The 17,802-nt window shown below is 55.5% G+C and overlaps 1 protein-coding gene across 1 annotated transcript; it reads right to left on the bottom strand.

Annotated features, from left to right (window-relative positions):
• Window positions 1-9,799: 9,799 nt before the first annotated feature.
• On the bottom strand, window positions 9,800-14,110 carry TMEM18 (transmembrane protein 18). Its single transcript, NM_001034793.1, is given in 5 exon segments — window positions 9,800-10,373; window positions 10,457-10,550; window positions 11,706-11,760; window positions 12,812-12,932; window positions 14,010-14,110. Coding segments are annotated over 5 exon segments (420 nt in total). The 5' UTR covers window positions 14,067-14,110; the 3' UTR covers window positions 9,800-10,280.
• Between the last annotated feature and the right edge of the window lie 3,692 nt (window positions 14,111-17,802).

Genomic DNA, 17,802 nt, shown 5'->3' with positions numbered 1-17,802 from the left:
ACGACAACAATGCATAACGTGCAGGTCTATAAGTTATAACTGATATTCTTTTCTAATATAGATTTCGCAATTAAAAAAAAGTAAAGAAAAAGAGGAACTCTGAGCGGAGCAGGGGCCCAGGCACTTCAGAGGCGCTGATGGTGAGGCTGCTCCTCCTCTGCCCGTCTGCCAGGTCCCCCCCCCCAGGTGGGGCTGCGTTCCCTGGTCAGCAGGCTCGAGACTGTGCAGGTCACACTTCCTGGCAACCCCTGCTCACATCGATGAGGTAATATTTTCTAAAGGACTCTGAAATGCATCTTTAATGAATTAAGTACAACACACCTGCAGACGATTGAAGTAACACATACCTTTAGGTGCAATCTCGAGCTCTCAGAAACCACACATTGTTATGGGAATCAATACCCTGGTTGTTTTGTATTCCCGAAATACGGGCTTTGTGCCAAGCACATCTGTCTTGGTAGAAACAAAATCATTTTCTCCAATTTTCATGCCATTGCCTTTGCTAAAATACCCTTTTGAATGTATAGTTCAGTGCAAACATCTTTTTTTCTGTAGACTTCATACTTCTATAGGACCATCCAGAAAACAAATTGGAAGAATTACTTTAATTCTTTGGTAAATATTTATTGGACACAACTCCAGATGCCATGGAAATGTATGTATATGCCACACATACATAATGACATAAGTCCTGGATCTTAACTAAAAGCGGTTTCTATTTGAGTTTTTGTATAATCTGATCCATTCCTTCATGGAAATTATTACCTGGTTAGATAATATACAAGCATTTAAAGAGATGATTAAAATCAAAATAACATGTGCAAGCGTTTGGTAAGTAATGCCAATGTGCTACACCCCAAATAAAATGTACGTGTTCCATGATGTTCCCTAATTTTTGCTGAAACATGATGGGTGGGTATCAGCCATCCCTTTTCCCAGCTGAAACTTAGGCCCAGACAAGTCACCTCTGAGAGATGGCCCAGCTTCAGGAGGAGCATCAGCAGTTGGGCGGGGCGGGGGGGGGGGTGAAGGCAGAGGGGCAGGCGGGCGGCATTTAACCTAAGATTTAAAGACCCAGGATGTAGTGAGTGTGGAAGGGTTCTGTTGGGTCCTGTCAGGTCTGGCTTGGTGCTGCCTGGGTCAGCCCGAGGGACTCGGGCCCTGGCCTGGCCGCCTGCAGCGCCCCGGCCTGCATCCCTGCAGAGATCTCGGCATCTGTCCCAGGGGAGCCCAGCCTCGGGAAGCTGCAGCTGGAGCCCCCGGGCCCCACGGGCCTCCCTTCATGGACCAGCCTGTTGCCATGGGAGCAGGAGCAGTGATGACACGTCACAGCTTCCCGTTGACGGCGGGTGTTTCCTCCTCGGTCCCCTGTGGCTGCAGGGAGAGTCCGCGTCCACAGCCCTCACGTGGACAGGGAGGGGAGCGGGCCCTCTCCCTCTAGGTCGTGATCGTGAGACTGTCCAGGGGGCTGACCAGACACCCGACCCCCAAAGGCTGGACTGTGCACCGAGGGTGTCACCCTGCACCCGCCTCCCGCAGCCTGGAGGCACGGTATACACGGCGCCCCAGGTCCTGCGGACGGCCATCGGGCAGTGAGCCCCGGGAGAGTCTTCCTCTCTGGGCACCATCCGCGGAGGCTGTAGGGAGGACAGCTTCCCAACATGGCTGCTTTCCCGTCTTCCCTGCTCTGAGCCCATTAGAGGTTCGCGTGATACCAAATCATGGGAAACACTAAGTGTTCGGACGATTTGTTTACGCGGGTGGATGCAATCGAATCGATAGCAGTTGTGCCCAGAGTCTGGGGAGTGATTTTCTGGAAAGGATTCTGACATTCCTGCCGCTGGGGGGTGGGCGTTGTCAGGCCGTGTGATGAAGGGTGGGTCAATTAGAGAGCCCGCTGCTCTAAACCAGTGCCACATGGCGGTCTGCTCGGGCCGCTGAGCAGCCCATGGCTCTTAAAGAGCCTTGGCAGATGGGACTTAGAGGCCTGTTTCCCCTGCCTCGGGCCCAGGTTGAAAAGATGATTCTGCAGAGTCCAGATTTAACACCGGTCATGCTTTGGCCCTGGGACTGCAATGGGTTTAGCTTCTCAGGGGTCCACCACCCACTCCATGTGGTACCAAGTGACCACGGGAGCTGGTTCTGTTCCCTTCAAACTGCTCCCAGCAAAGAACCTGGCAGTGTCGACAGAAAACCAGGGTTGAGCTAAATAACTGTGGGGAAAGAGCAAATTAGCCAAGATGGTTGGGCTCTCTCCCCCCACGATCTGTCAGTGTGGTTCTGTAACAGCTGGGATCACTCACAGCGCTGTGCGTGTGCATCGCCGTGTACCCCTTCGGCCACAGCCACGTCTGCCCTGTAAGCATATAAAAGCTTCACTGAAAAGCCCCTGAAGCTGCGTTAGGTCTGTGTCCGCCGAGTCAGCCCCGAGAGGAGGGAACGCAGCGTGTCTGCTGCTACAGCTGCAGCCTCAGTCTGGAGATTAAACGTGCCTGCAGCTCCCACGGCCCCTCAAGGGTTCTCCCAGCTTCCCCGCTCGCGCCTGCCTGCCCTGTTCAGCAAACAGTGTGAACAGGGAGACAACTGGCATAGTCAGCAGGACCAGCGACACAAGAACCAACACTTGTCTCAACTCGAGAATCATCCTGGGGCCTGCCGCGTACTAGGCCTGCTGACCCTGCTCAGACTTGTGTCCGCGCAGGATGAACAGCGAGAGGAACTTTGCCGGGGAGACGGACCATGAGACCCTCTCTGGCCCCAAAGTCCAGAGCTTCTCCACGAGCCTTCCCTGGTGAGACTATTTCTACGTGTGCTCAGAAAGGCTTTGCTGGTTGTTGAAGGGATTTCATCCAAAACGATATAAAACAAGGCCGGGTGAGGAGATGCCACTGAAGACGCAGACTCAGCTCGTGGGGTGCAGAGCCCTAGGGGTGCAGACCTAGGGGTGACCAGGGCTCCTGTGTTGCCCTCTGGGGTCCCAGGAGGGTGACCCAAGGCGGTGCTACCAGGGTCCTCCACGAGGCCCCACCGGAGGCAGGATGGCCCTGTGAGAACCTGGCCGCAAAGCAGGAACAGTTCTGAGGCAGGAAGTGGGCCAGTGGCTCACTTTTTGTTATGGGGCCGTCCAGGCTCCCAGTCCACTTAGCCAGACCTGAGCACGCCGCAGACCCCTCGGGGCTCGGCGCTTTGCTCTGAAAGTCAGTGTCCAGGTGCCTCACAGGCCGATGCCTGCACTGAGCCTTGTGCCACCAGAAGTCCTCGGCTGGGGTCACTCAGACTCATGGGCGGGTGGCCCTCCCGGCTCCTGGGCACAGGGAACCGCCTTCTCGTGTGGCCTCTTTCCTGATGCTGCTTCTCCCACCCGAGACCCCACGCCACCTCTGTCCCCGCCAGCGTCCACATTCTTATGGACCTGGCAGCGTCTCTTCCAGAGAGTCTTCAGCCAGAGCCCTGGTCCTTCTGCTTCCTGCACGTGGACCCTTGAGCATCTGGGCTGCGCTGGAGCAGCAGGCACCAGGGACATTCCCACCAGGGACAAGCCCCAGACAGGAGCCAACTCCTTCAAGCGTCCGCAACTAGGAAACAAGAGAAGAAGCATCTGGGTGCAGGCACATTGTCTAGAGGGTGACTGGGCATTTGCCTGCAATCATTCTATTGCAAACTATGGCTTATTTGACATTAAATGGGATTTTTTTTCTTCAAAGTTGAACTTGGCAGAAATTCACTAAAAATGCTAGCTACACTCCTAAACCACAGGGCACATAAATCATTGAAATCAGAAGTGTTTTCAAGGAAATTGCCATTTAATTTTCTGAAAAGCAAGTGAAATACAATAACAGGTATGATTTCCCCTTCAGTCAAATGGGGGTCAGTGGTGGGAGGGCCAGGACCCTTCAGTCTGCAGGCACCCCCCTCAGGATCAGGCTGCACTGGCCTGTGAAGGGATCTGCGGAATCAAGGCCTCGTGGGGGGCGATACCCTGGGTGAGCCTGACTCATCAGGCGGGACTCCAGGAAGCCCTGAGGCAGCAGGTGGGGCAGGGAGACCCCAAATCTGCCACCAGCCCAGTGCACAAGCAAGGGGACCCCGGGGCCTGGATGAGACCCAGCCTCAGGGCCTGAAATGAGACCCGGGCTCAGCTTTCGGAGCTCACACCGCAATGTCTGTTGTGCAGAGAAGCCTAAAGGGAAGTCGCTCAGTCGTGTCCGACTCTTTGCGACCCCATGGACTGAAGCCTACCAGGCTCCTCTGTCCATGGGATTTTCCAGGCAAGAGTACCAGAGTGGGTTGCCAGTTCCATCTCCAGGGGATCTTCCTGACCCAGGGATTAAACCCGGGTCTCCCACTTTGCAGGCAGACGCTTTACCCTCTGAGCCACCAGGGAAGCCCAACTAAGGCAGTTGCTAAAACTTAAATTATTTGCTGTCGTGTCCCAGCAGAATTCTCTACAACCGCCGCAGCACAAATGAGCGTGTTGGCGTCAGGGTGGCCGTGCTGTCCCCGGGTCGCCCTCGGGGCACAGGCCTCCAATGCACTGCAGGCTCGGCCACACCCTCCTGGTTCTCTGACGCCTCATCCTGACGGAGCTGGGGCTGTGGGTTTTCCAGCCAGGACTGCAAGAGGAAGGGCACTGGAAAACTGCAAACCGTGTAGTTGGGTTGCTGTGGGTCCGAGGTGGCCAGGGCTGCAGAATTCAGTGCTCCAGTGTGAGAATGAGGCCCAGGGACTCACTGGGCAGAGGGGGGCGAGAGGGGTGCAGAATTCCGACAGCCCTGCTCACGTCGCGCGTCTGGAACAGGCAGCATTAAAGCGGTTGGGACATGAAAACAGGACACCGACCCCTCTGAGGGCAGGTGGCTCCTGAGACGGCGATGCACCCCCTCCAGGAGCCCTCTCCTGGGGGACCGTCCTTGATGAGGACAAAGCAGGGAGCCCTGGACAGCACAGTGCAGACGCATCTGAGGACCAAGGCCCGTGTGTGTGTGTGTGTGTGTGTGTGTGTGTGTGCTGTGGGGGTGAGGGTGGGGCTCTGCTTGTGAAGGCCCGTGTGTGTGTGTGTGTGTGTGTGTGTGTGTGTGTGTGTGCTGTGGGGGTGAGGGTGGGGCTCTCATTGTGAAGGCCCGTGTGTGTGTGTGTGTGTGTGTGTGTGCTGTGGGGGTGAGGGTGGGGCTCTCATTGTGAAGGCCCGTGTGTATGTGTGTATGTGTGTACTGTGGGGGAAGGCGTGGGGCTCTGCTTGTGAAGGCCCGTGATGCTCTGGAGCCCCCAGCATTGCTGGTGTTGGGCACACAGGCCGGGAGGCCAAGGGAGCTGGGTTGACCCAGTGGGTCGGCTCTGGGGATGACAGTCAGCGCGGTCTCACTCTGAGCTCATAGGACCCCCGAGACCCCTGGAGTCTGGTGCTGAGCCCACCTGGCCTGCACCCCAGGTGGAGAGGAGGCCCCTCGGCCAGTCAGCAGGGGCTCCGCACACAGGCCGTGTTAAATCTCTGGGTGTGCAGTGACGCGTCTGTGCCGCTGGCTTGCTCCTGACTCTGTCTCCTCCAGCTCAACATGAGTCTGTCTGGCCGTCTGCCTCGCCCTCCGCCGGGAGAGAGCTGGCCATGGGCCTGCCCCTTGTCCTGAGGGAGAGGCCGCCCTGGGCGGGAGCGGTGGGCACAGCCAAGCCTGTCGGAGGAGCTTCCAGAAGCAACAGGTCATTTTCCAGGGCGGGGCAGCTTCAGCACCTGAGTAATACGTGAAGATGTGTTAAAAACACAAAGTTCCCAAGCAAGCCAATGACTGAAAAACAGCAAGACAAGTTAACCTGTTGTGCGCTGTCACGGAAAAACATCGCTTTCTCCCAGAACTGCAGTTTGGGTTGTTACCCACATCAAATTATATGTAAACTCTGAATTTCTAGCCCCTTTATTGTGACACGAACAACTAAACCAGCTTTTACTATTTTTTGAGGTTGAATCTTGGGGAAATTCCACATCATATTTTCTTTTAGGGTGGATCATACATTGTATGGTTTTTCCCTGCTGTGACAGCTGTTTGGCATCTAAGGCGACAGCGGCGGGGGTGTGGGTGGGGGAGGGTCTGGGGCTCCGGAGACTGTGGTCCCTGCTTCTCTGTTCGCTGCGCCCCTTCTCCGCGACCCCCGCTGGCTGAAATAAATCAGGATTCAGGCAGAGGCCGGGCGCCCCGGTGGGCGTCACAGGTGCGCCTGCGTCTCTGCTGCCTGTCCTCTGCCTTCAAGGCTGCTTCTCACCCACTAATAGTTCCAACTACTAGCCTTCCTTCCAGTTTTATTGTAGAAAAAGAAGGGAAAGTGTGAGCGTATCTAGACGAGAACTGGACTCTGAAATGCGCGGAAGCGTTTCCCGGGGCCCAGCTGACAAAGTGCTGCAGCGCCCCCTGGAGTCGCTCGTGCAGACGCGCCCGGAGCCTGGGACCGGCTCCACCTGCCACCTTAGGCGGCTGGACCCGCGGAGACCGCCAGGCCTGCGCCTCCTCTCCCCCTCGCTGGGCACCCAGGGGGGCTGAGAATTCAGAGCGCCCCGCGTCTCCACGCGAGTCTGAGGAGTAGACAAAGTCACGATACCACCAGCCGAGCGAGAGCAGGGCGGGGAAGCTTCACACCGGTCCGACGTCTTGACCCTTGCTGTGATCTTATAAATAAGACAGGCATCTCACAAGGGAAACTGGAATCCAGAAAAAGTCAGTGGGCTGGCTGGTCACGCACGCCCCCAGACAAGTTCTGCCTCTGACCCCAAAGACCTCTGCACACTGGGTCTTGCTTCCCAGGGAGGGCCGTGGTGTGTGCTGCACGCGTGTAAGCGGACCTGCGCCCTGGGAGTGCCCTGTGCAGTGACTGGGCTCTCACAAGGCAGAGACACTCCAGGGGACCTGGGGGGCTGAGACCCAGCACAGGGAGGCCCCACCCTGGATGTGTGTCCCACACGCACGCGCCTCCAAGAGCACCCAGCTGTTGATGAACACGTGTTCCCCCTTAGTCACTGTGCAGTAACAGGGAACTCCACAAGTGTTCTGTGGCTCTTGTTCCTGATTGTGAGTTAATTGTGCAAGTGCTTTAATTTGCTGGGGACAGAATTGACAGCTCAGCCCACACGCACCCCAACTTGCAACCTCTGTCCGTTTCCCGTGTCTCGGCTGTTCCAGTCAAGGTGGAGACTCCGGACGGTAAACGGCGGGTGCTCTGCACTGGTCAGGCACACCCCTCGGCTGGCAGACGGGTCCCCTGGTCACTAAGCCCAACCTGAGCAGGCCATCGGTCACAAAGTGAGGTGACAACTGGGCGTTCTGCTGCAAAAAGAGAACAAAACCCCCACAAATTTCTACTAAATTATGTCAAAATTTTAAATCTTCATATAATACATCAAGCATGTTTTCAGAAATTCTTGATAAATTTTTACACTGTCAAAATATAAACTGCCTGAATTTACAACTTGAATTTTGCAACTTTTACCATTAAATGCTTGTAACTTCAACACTCAAATCTGACTTCCCTTAATCTACTATTTTGTTTAAATAACTGTATCAGTAACGACTTGCAAAACATAATTTAAAGAGCAAAAAGCCTGTCTTGAGTAACTTCATGGCAACGCTTTCTTTCTGTTCCCCGTGGTTTGCACGACGATTCTCAGCAGGCAAACCTGTCAGGAAGAGACACTGGCCCTGGCGTCCCATCCATGGATGCCTGCTGAGCTGCAGGGATACGGCAGGTGACCGCCAAGTGAAGTGCAATTTGCTCAAAACAGCCACAGACACAGCATCATCTTAACAGTTTTGCTTCTTTATTTCACGTAACCAGGAACCCTTCTGTGGCTCCAAGTACACACCCTTTTGCTCAAGCTTTGGGGTGACACGGGGCCATAGGAAGGCATGACTGGGGATGTGCCTTCCTTCACCGACCGAGAGACCCCCAGCACAGCGAGCTTGTGCACCCCAAACCCTCTAAAGGGGGCCACAGACGCACACTTCAGACAAAGTGCTGAAAGGTCTGGCACAATTATGGCTTGTAGGACTTCCCCAAGCAGCAGGACAGCGTTAACACTGCAATTTAAGCCTCTGAATATGAACTCAATAGAAACAGTTAAAAAGCAAAAATTTGTGTTTGCAAAAACAAAACAGAACTATTTTAAAACAGACTGCATGCACCAGTGAGTGAAAAGGCCATGCCACACCTTCAGGTTGATGAGTCATTAACACCAAAGTCAACCATGCTACACTATTATCACAGGGAAACTGCGATTCAGCCAGTCCCATATTAAGACAAACTGAATAATCAGAGGCTGAACATGCCCCCACAACCTCCCTGGCTTCCTCGGGGCCGAAGCCAGGATGTTCCCATCTGTGTGTCCTGTCCCGGGGGCCCCGGCCTGACTGCAGGTTCTGCAAGGGCCCAGCCATCGCCTGGGCTCACAGGAACCAGCGGCTCGGTCCTGCACTGAGGATTACTCTGGACACGGCGGACTCTTCTGAAGCCAGGATACCATTAAGCACCCTCAACTGGTAATTCTCAAAAACACACAGTGAGGCTTGCTGCCAGGTGCAACAAGTTTAAAATCTGACTTCACGTGACGTGACATTTTTTAAGTCAATTTTTAAAATGTTCCATACAGAAGTTTAAGAGATCAAGGAGCGACTGGAAAAAACGTCAGGTTAGAAGCTCCAGAGATGTATCGAGGAAGTTCTGTGCACACGAACTCAGTCGTGTCCGATTCTTTGTGAGCCCAAGGACTGCAGCCCAGCAGGCTTCTCTGTCTGTGGAGTTTTCCAGGCAAGAATACTGGAGTGGGTTGCTATTTTCTACTCCAGGAAGTTCTATTCACTTCTATAACTAATGTCAAAATTCAGTAAATAGTTTCTCTACTGAGTTTGTTCAGTTCAGTTCAGTCGCTCAGTCGTGTCCGACTCTTTGCGACCCCATGAATTGCAGCACGCCAGGCCTCTCTGTCCTGGAGAGGGCAATGGCACCCCACTCCAGTACTCTTGCCTGGAAAACCCCACGGACAGAGGAGCCTGGTAGGCTGTAGTCCATGGGGTCGATAAGAGTCTGACGCGACTGAGCGACTTCACTTTCACTTTTCACTTTCATGCATTGGAGAAGGAAATGGCAGCCCACTCAGTTTTTCCCTGGAGAATCCCAGGGACAAGGGAGCCTGGTGGGCTGCCGTCTATGGGGTCACACAGAGTCGGACACAACTGAAGTGACTTAGCAGCAGCAGGCCTCCCTGACCATCACCAACTCCGGGAGTTTGTAACTACCTGTAAAAACTTTATCTGGATTCAAAACGTAATTTCATAATCTGTCAAAGTGTCACCTTTTGAACTTCTAAATATAAATACTTCCATATGAACAAATACTATTTTTTGAAATTTGAAAAGTATATTTCAGTTCAGTTGCTCAGTCGTGTCCGACTCTGCGACCCCATGGATTGAAGCACACCAGGCCTCCCTGTCCATCACCAACTCCCGGAGCGTGCTCAAACTCATGTCCATCCAGCCATGTTTCAGTTAACTTGTTAAAATTATGGTAACCATGCACAAACCTTCTCAAACCCAAACCAGGAGCCACCAGCATCGTCCCTATTTGAGGGCTGTGCTTAGACAGGGGGCCCTCTGCTCAGCGGTCAGCCTCCAGCTGCAGCTCCAGACGGGACAGGACCCACGACCTCCCACACACAAGTCTGTTCACAGGGGAACAGCGTGCCTGCTCCAGTGGCCCTGAGAGCGCCCGCCCAGGGCACTGAAGGGCACAAAGAGGGGCAGCACAGAGACAGTCAGCGTCTGTATTTGCCACAGAAACTGTTTACTTGTAACTGTCCTTCCTGAAAGCAACACCAGGGGCTCATCTAACCACCGCCTCCATGGACCCCCACGTCTCCAACTGGACCGAAGGCAGGTGGCCCCTCGTGTTCTGTCCAGTGGCCACACCCAGAGAGGCTACCACCGAGCAGACAGACCAGGGTGAGCGGGGTGGTGGGTCTGCCCAGGCGTGGGTGGCACTGCCCCTCGCTCAGACCCTGTCTCCAGGCAGACGGGGCATCTGATAGCTCACACCAGGCATGGGGGGCTGTGGACACATGGCCTCGGGAGGGCCCTGCACTGCTGTTTGTCCAGTTTAACTGGAGAGACCAGTGCCCCTCAGGCCCGGTGTGCGCCCAGGGCGTAGTAGGCTGCATCTGTCCTCACAGCGTGTCTGCGTGTGTGTGTTCCGGGGGCTGAGAAGATGCCTGTATGGACAGCAGGCTGCTCGGAGCCAGAGCGGAGCAGTCACTCCTCCTTGGGCCGCGCCCGCGCCCTCCGCTGCTCCCGTAAGCTCCGCAGGTCAGTCATCACCACCAGGGTCTTGCGCACCCACAGAACCTGGAAAGAACCATGCAGACGTGGTCAGAACTGGACCTACGTCAGCGGAGGAGGACAGCGCGGGGAGCCTGTGAGGCACCTACCACGATGACCAGGGCGTTGAGCAGCAGAGGCGCAGAGAACACAAGGGAGATGAACATGCCCCTCGAGTCGAAATACTGGTGTTTGGAGAACAATCTGTTTTAAGAAGGATTTACAGGTCACCTGCTGTCACAAACGGCATTCCTATCTCTATCTCTAGATAGACTTTCTCTATCTCACAGTGTCTTAGCAAGCCCACCCCTCACTGGGGGCAGGACGGCCCCCCCAGGACTGCCAGGACCCCCACTCCCACACACCCGGGACCCCAGCAGGAGCCGCTGAGCACAGGAGGACAAGGTGGTCAGATTCACCACTGCAATGGGGAGAGCTCACAGTCCCACGTCAGATGCAACCTTCCTGACCCTGCGGAGGGACGACCCCGGCCCCTCTGGAGGGCTGAGAGCAGCGGCCTACACCCAAGGCCTCCGGGGTGGGCAACGTGCGCAGGGCCTCCCCGGGGGCAGGGGGCGGGGCAGCGTGGCCAAACCAGGCTGCCCTCCAGGGTCTCAGGGATGCCGGACACTCAGGTCAGACTGAGTCACGCAGCGCAGCTCTGGGTCACAGGGCACAGAGCCCTGCAGGGCGGGGCCCAGGCCACTGAGGGCTGGGCGGGAGGCGTGCGTCCTGATCAGAAACAGGAGGCAAAGTGGGGAGGAATGGGACCCGTGTGGGCAGAGGGCAGGCTCTGTACCCAACAGCAGGGCCTGGAGCAGCCGGGCTGGGGCTGTGACTGCTCAGAGCCCCGGGGTCAGGCCGAGGGCAGACCCAGAAGCAGGGCGCGACCTGGGTGGCATCATCCCCAGAGAGGGGCGGTGCTGCCCTCCCCGCCTGTATCAGCCTCCTGCCTGACCTGAGAAGGCAGAAGGAGAAGCTGCGACCCCCGAGGGGCAGAAGGCGGGGGAATGGATCTGCAAAGTGTTGGGGTCAGGGGAAGTGTGTTCCCTGGACAGGGACCCGGCCACCCAGGCGCGTGTGCAGGCAAGGACACGCAGGCAAGGAGGGAGCGGCTGGGGTCCTGGAAACCCGGGACCCAGCGTTTTCAGGACTGAGGACACCAAGTAAACCCTGGGCGGGCCACGAGCTCCCCATCACAGACGAGAGCGCTTCTGGACAGCGACCACCCCGTCTCACAGCTCAGGAGCCTGGGGTGGGGCAGGGCGGGGGTCTTTGTAAACAAGAGCTGCATGCCGCCTGAGGGTGCCTACAGCTGACAGGGCTTCAGACGCAGGCCTCGTGCCCAGGACCGCTCACCTCCAGTTCATCGCCGCCACTTCATTGATGTACTCGGCACAGTAGACCAAGGTCACTGAGGAGAAAGAACCCTGGGTGAGAAGTCAGAGGGCGGCCGACCACCGCAGCCTACACGTCCTTCGGAACCGACGCTTCAAACGTAAGAACAAGGCCGTGCTACGCAGCTCGGGAGCCTGTCTGTCCAGCGCGTTCCTCACGAGGGCCCCTCACAGACAGGAGGAACGTCCTCCCTGGCCTGGCGCACTGCTTCTCATTGCGATGTGGGCCACCGGATAACCTCCTGTCTGGATTTCCTGCCTTGCACACGGCCAACTGAAACATCACCTTTAATATGAGTTTTTGCATTTTGTTAAACTACAAGCAAAATCTTCGGTGTCTTCCCAACGGCTGCAAGATTAAGAGCCCAGCCTAGCCTCTGAGGCCCTGGCCCACCCTTCCTATCTGAACACATGTCTAGCTCGTCAACATCAGACACGTGCTTCTCTGACAACTGACCCAACGCCGACTCTGTCACCCTGGTACTCTCACGGGTGCCTTCGCCCCACGTGCCGGCCAGACACCTGTTCTTTGTCTCACCTAAAGAAAAAGAGATTTTTCTCTCTTTTTATGCCCCACACCGGGACTTCATTTTCTCTGTGAAATTCTTCTCAATGATTCCACACAACTCTGTCCCTTCTCTGAATCTCGATGGATCTTATATGCACAGACCTTATACTGTGGATCTTATATTTTTGCCCTGTGTGCACCTCCCAGAGCAAGCTGAGAGGCTAAGCTCAAGAGGGGGCCATGTACAGAGTCAGCGCCTCGGCAAATACAGCTCGTGTTTGTGTCACCAGTATTCAGCACCCTCCTGGGAGCACGGCAGGTACTTGAAAGACTCCTTTCTAGTCCAATATCCAAAATGAAGTTTATTTTTATAGGAACCAAAAGTGAAATATGGGAGTGGCCTGAAATCAGAGAGAGGAGGATGGGGAGACCTTACAAATGCTTTTACATATCATGAGGCTGCAGAGAGAACACCCACCCACCCCCAGATCACACATACATACACACCCCCGATTACAGCAATCTGAACCCTGAGCCGCAGGACTGCTGATTCTACTCACCCAGGCACAGGAAGTGCCCCACCTGCAGCCTGTACCTCTGGGATGAGAAGCAGGTGAGCAGCAGGCAGAGCACGTGGAAGCCAGCCAGCCCCACGAGCCAGGGCTCCGTCCAGTCCGTCTGCTGGAGGACACACAGCAGAAACAAGTCAGGGTCTACTCGCACTGGGGCCAGGCTTCACATGCCGTCTTCTCTGCGCATGTCCAGAGAGCCCACCAGGCTTCACAGGACACGGGATCGGGAGGAGAAGGGAGGGGAAACATGCGCCCCCGCCCAGGGACTGTCGCTCATGTCCCTGGAGGACCGTCCACACATCACTGAGGGCTTCCCTGTTTGTCAAGCACAGCTTCAAGCTGGGAGAACCTCAGGACTTTCCATTCTGGGAGAGAAGACAGGGAAGCCTGGTTCTGGAATGCACCGGGTCCCCGCGGAGGTAAGGCTACAACTCCTATTTCCAGCTCCCTAGACCAGTGATTGGAGAAGGCAATGGCGCCCCACTCCAGTACCCTTGCCTGGAAAATCCCATGGACGGAGGAGCCTGGTAGGCTGCAGTCCATGGGGTCGCTAAGAGTCGGACACGACTGAGCGACTTCACTTTCACTTTTCACTTTTTCATGCATTGGAGAAGGAAATGGCAACCCACTCCAGTGTTCTTGCCTGGAGAATCCCAGGGACGGGGGAGCCTGGTGGGCTGCCGTCTATGGGATCGCACAGAGTCGGACACGGCTGAAGTGACTTAGCAGCAGCAGACCAGTGATTAAAGCCTCGGAAAATCTGGGCTGCCCTCCATACAGCGCTAGACCTCAGGTCAGCTAAACTCTAGGGGTGGCTGGTCCGCACCCTTAAACTAGGACCCCCTCCCGGAGGCTCAGGTCCCCAGCGGGTAAGGGGCTGGAGGCGAGGCCCGCGCCTGCCGCTTGCCCACTGCGAGTCCTCGCATCCAAGCCCAGATCCGACCCCTTCCCTGCGCCTCGCAGCAACCTCGCCGATCTAGGGGCCCCGTCCCAGAACGTCCCGCCCCTAACCCGGGCCCTGCCCACCTGGGTCGCGCCCCCACCGGGCCCCACCCCTTATCCGAGCCCCGCCCCTTCCAGGCCCCGCCCCGGAACGCCCCGTCCGGCGCCGCGGGCGTCCTTGTTGGAAAATTACGAGCGGCCCTCTGCGCCAGCGGCCGAAGTGGTGGGTAAGGCCGCGAGTTACCGTGATCACGGCGGGGATGCTGACGGGGAACCTGCTGACGGAGAATGCGGATGGCATCGTCCCCAGAAAGGCCCAGCCTCACCACCACCTTTTCGTCTTCCCGCCCCGCCTGGATAGGACAAGGAAGTCCTTTAACGTCCTCTCGCGATATTTCCCACTTGTCGCGAGGCCTACTGTGCCTGGAAGTGGGAGGGAGGCCGGCAGGCAGGCAGGCATCCCACCATCTCGCGATATCTGTAGTGCCGTGTACCGGGTCCAAATCTCGCGGTATTCCGTGGCGTTACTGTATTACGAGGGAGGTAACAGGCAGACGCCGGGGTTTTCTCCATAGCGGCTGGGTGCGGGCTCTGGTTTGTGGCGTGTGAGCGCGCAAAGTCGCGTCAGTGCTCCTACTCTGCCTCTGCGGACAGAACCCCTCTGTCCGGGGGTTCTTCAGGCAGGACCACCGGGGCGGTCGCCAGGCCCTCCTCCATGGGGTTTTCCCGACCCAGGGACCGAACCTGCGGCGCCTGCACTGCAGGCAGACGGTTTACCGCTGAGCCACCGCTCCTGGCAGCGGGAAGGACTGGGGGCGTCCCGCCTTCTCCCTACTCAACTCCCGGGGCTAGGCTTCGGAGTGGGTGTCGCTCAGTAGTGCTCTGGCCTCCGGGAGACAGAAGAATGACCCAGACCCTTGAGGACACAGGACGGTGATCCGAACCCCGGCTCGCAGAGGACAGTGACTTGGACCCTGGGGGACCAAAGGTCGGGAGAGAGTGACCTGCATAGTCTCAAAATGAACTTCCGTTTGGGTCCTTCTCTTAACTGGCTTCAGTCAAGCTTCACAGAAAGAGGTTGAGTGGTGGGGGTGTGAAAGTGAAAGTCGCTCAGTCGTGTTTGACTCTGCCACCCCTTTAACCAGCCTGCCAGGCTCCTCTGTCCATGGGGTTCTCCAGGCGAGAATACTGGGCAGCCATACCCTTCTCCAGGGGACCTTCCCGACCCAGGGATCGAACCCAGGTCTCCCGCATTACAGGCCACAGTCTGAGCCACGAGGGAAGCAGAAAATCCTGTGTTGACCTATTAAGTGCTCCTCGACCACTCGGTGGGGTGGACGTTATGGACTCACTTTACAGTGAGAAAACAGAGAGTCAGAAAAGTAAATACCCTGCCCAGGGGGAGAGAGTTAGTGTGTGGGTGAGACTTGGCTGGTTCCATGGCACAGACTCTGCCATATGCCTGCCCCACCAGCCTCCTCCTGAGTGAGTGAATGAGTGAAGTCGCTCAGTCGGGTCCGACTCTGCGACCCCATGGACTGTAGCCTACCAGGCTCCTCCCTCCATGGGATTCTCCAGGCAAGAGTACTGGAGTGGGTTGCCATCTCCTTCTCCAGGGGATCTTCCCGACCCAGGGTCTCCCGCATTCCAGGCAGATGCTTTAACCTCTGAGCCACCAGGGAAGCCTCCTCCAGGGAAGCCTCCTCCAGGGAAACCTCCTCCAGGGAAGCCTCCTCCTGGGCTCCATCTAATGAGAAGCACTTCTCTAGATCAGTTCAGTTCAGTCGCTCAGTCATGTCCAACTCTGCGACTCCATGGACTGCAGCACGCCAGGCCTCACTGTCCATCACCTACTCCTGGAGTTTACCCAGACTCATGCCCATTGAGTTGGTGATGCCATCTGACCATCTCATCCTCTGTCCTCCCCTTCTCCTCCTGCCCTCAATCTTTCTCAACATCAGGGTGTTTTCAAATAAGTCAACTCTTCGAATCAGGTGGCCAAAGTATTGGAGTTTCAGCTTCAGCATAAGCCCTTCCAATGAACACCCAGGACTGATCTCCTCTAGGGTGGACTGGTTGGATCTCCTTGCAGTGCAAGGGACTCTCAAGAGTCTTCTCCAACACCACAGTTTAAAAGCATCAATTCCTCGGCACTCACCTTTCTTTATAGTCCAATTCTTACATCCATACATGACTACTGGAAAAACCATAGCCTTGACTAGATGGACCTTTGTTGACAAAGTAATGTCTCTGCTTTTTAATATGCTATCTAGGTTGGTCATAACTTTCCTTCCAAGGAGCAAGCGTCTTTTAATTTCATGGTTGCAATCACCCTCCCCAGAGTAGTTCCGTGGATTCAAAGCCTGATTCTCTTCCCAAATGTAACCTAGTCCCTGAATTCATTTCTCCAACAACTTTGCAGGCCAGTGATCTGACTTGAGATGACTGATGATCGGGTCTGAGGGCAGATCTGGTTCTTCTCTCAAGGTGGAGCTGGAGCTGTGGGGTGAGGGCCAGCAAGGTTGTGACTCTCCAGCCTCACGTGTGTCCATGTGAGGACTCTGTCAGGAGATGGGGCTCTAAGAATCTGCTGTCCTGCAGTGACCACTCTTTCTCTGATGCTGGATGTTTCATACTCAGTGTTTACTCCCCTGACTTGTCAGGGAGATGGGTTGGAAAAATCAAAGACTTCAAAGGCAGTATTTCTCCTTTCTAATGATGGCTTCTTATGCTAGGGCATAAAGATCAGGCTCTAGGCTTCCTGCCAACGCTGGCTTCAGCAGTGTCGCTTGAGAAAGGGAGAGGTAGCGTAACTAACAGTGTCTAAGGCAGGGCAGGTCTCGTGCCTTTAGCAGCTGCTGTTCATTCCTCCAATTCCTATGACAACCTGCCCCAGGAAGTGACCGGGTCAGCTCTCTGGTCTCCTGTCCCCTCAGGGCGCTAGCTGCCTTTAGAGCAGCCACAGATGAGTTTCTCTAAGTCTAGAACCGGTGGAGAAGGCATGTGCGTGTCGACTGAAAAATAATGCACAGCCTGAAAGCTGAGAATGGTGTTTTATTTGGCAGACAAAACTGAGGACTTAAGCGCAGAATTCAACCTCAGAGGGCTCTGAGGGACTGGTCCCTAGAGGTGTGGGAGGAGCCAGGATATAGAGGTGTTTTTCCACAAAGGCCAGGTAGTCAGAACATCAAAAGATTGCTATTAATTAAAGAAAACCAAACATCGCAGTTTAGTGAATTTAGCCCCTTTCTACGAATGGGAAGACGGAAGAGTCTGGGCTCACTGACGTCATCCCTTTGATGTGCACTTCAGCTTCCTGGGCCGGTGTCCTGGGCTCTTACCCTGAGTCTGCCTGGGCCCCTTCGGGTGTCCCGTGTCGCCCTTTCCTCCTGCTTCAGCTCATGCAGGGGAGGGGAGGGGAGGGTGGATGGCCAGTAGGGGTCAGGAGCCCAAGAGCCCACTCAGGGCGTCCTCCTCACACCCAGCTTCCAGGGGCTGTTAGTGGCTTGTAAGTTACCACATTTGCATGTGCTCTGTTGAACTTTTCTTCAGTTACTGCTTTAAGATCTTGTCATTGCAAGAAGCAATGATTAGAGTTGCTAAATTTCAGTGAATTTTAAGAAATATAAGAATTTTCATAATGCATTATTTAATGTCACATGTCCCACTGGGGCTTCTCTGCAGAAGGGACCACCTGGCGTGTCAGCCTGTCCTTTCCTGATAGACATGGATCTTCCTAAAACCTCATTTCACTGCATTTTATTTTCCAAACCTCTGTCCATCTGACCACACATGTGCTTGCATGTCGGTGGCCGTCTCTCTTGGTCTCTGTCTCCTTCAAGTGCCCATTTAGGCAGAATCTCCTTGCCGTCCCCCAGGAAAAGCAACAGTAGACTGGTGTGTTTTCAACCCCACAGTTGTCAGGAGACAACTGTGTCAGCAAAGAGATGTTTGGAAATAAAGGACATGGGTAAAAGCATCGTGTGAGCTGAGACACTGACTTCCTTCCAGAGAAACTCTGCAGGCGGCGCTCACGG

The sequence above is a fragment of the Bos taurus genome, chromosome 8 (genome assembly GCF_002263795.3).
Source record: "Bos taurus isolate L1 Dominette 01449 registration number 42190680 breed Hereford chromosome 8, ARS-UCD2.0, whole genome shotgun sequence".
Taxonomy (NCBI): domain Eukaryota; kingdom Metazoa; phylum Chordata; class Mammalia; order Artiodactyla; family Bovidae; genus Bos; species Bos taurus.
Note: the sequence above shows the minus strand (reverse complement) of the source record. Positions and strands in the feature narration are given on the sequence as shown.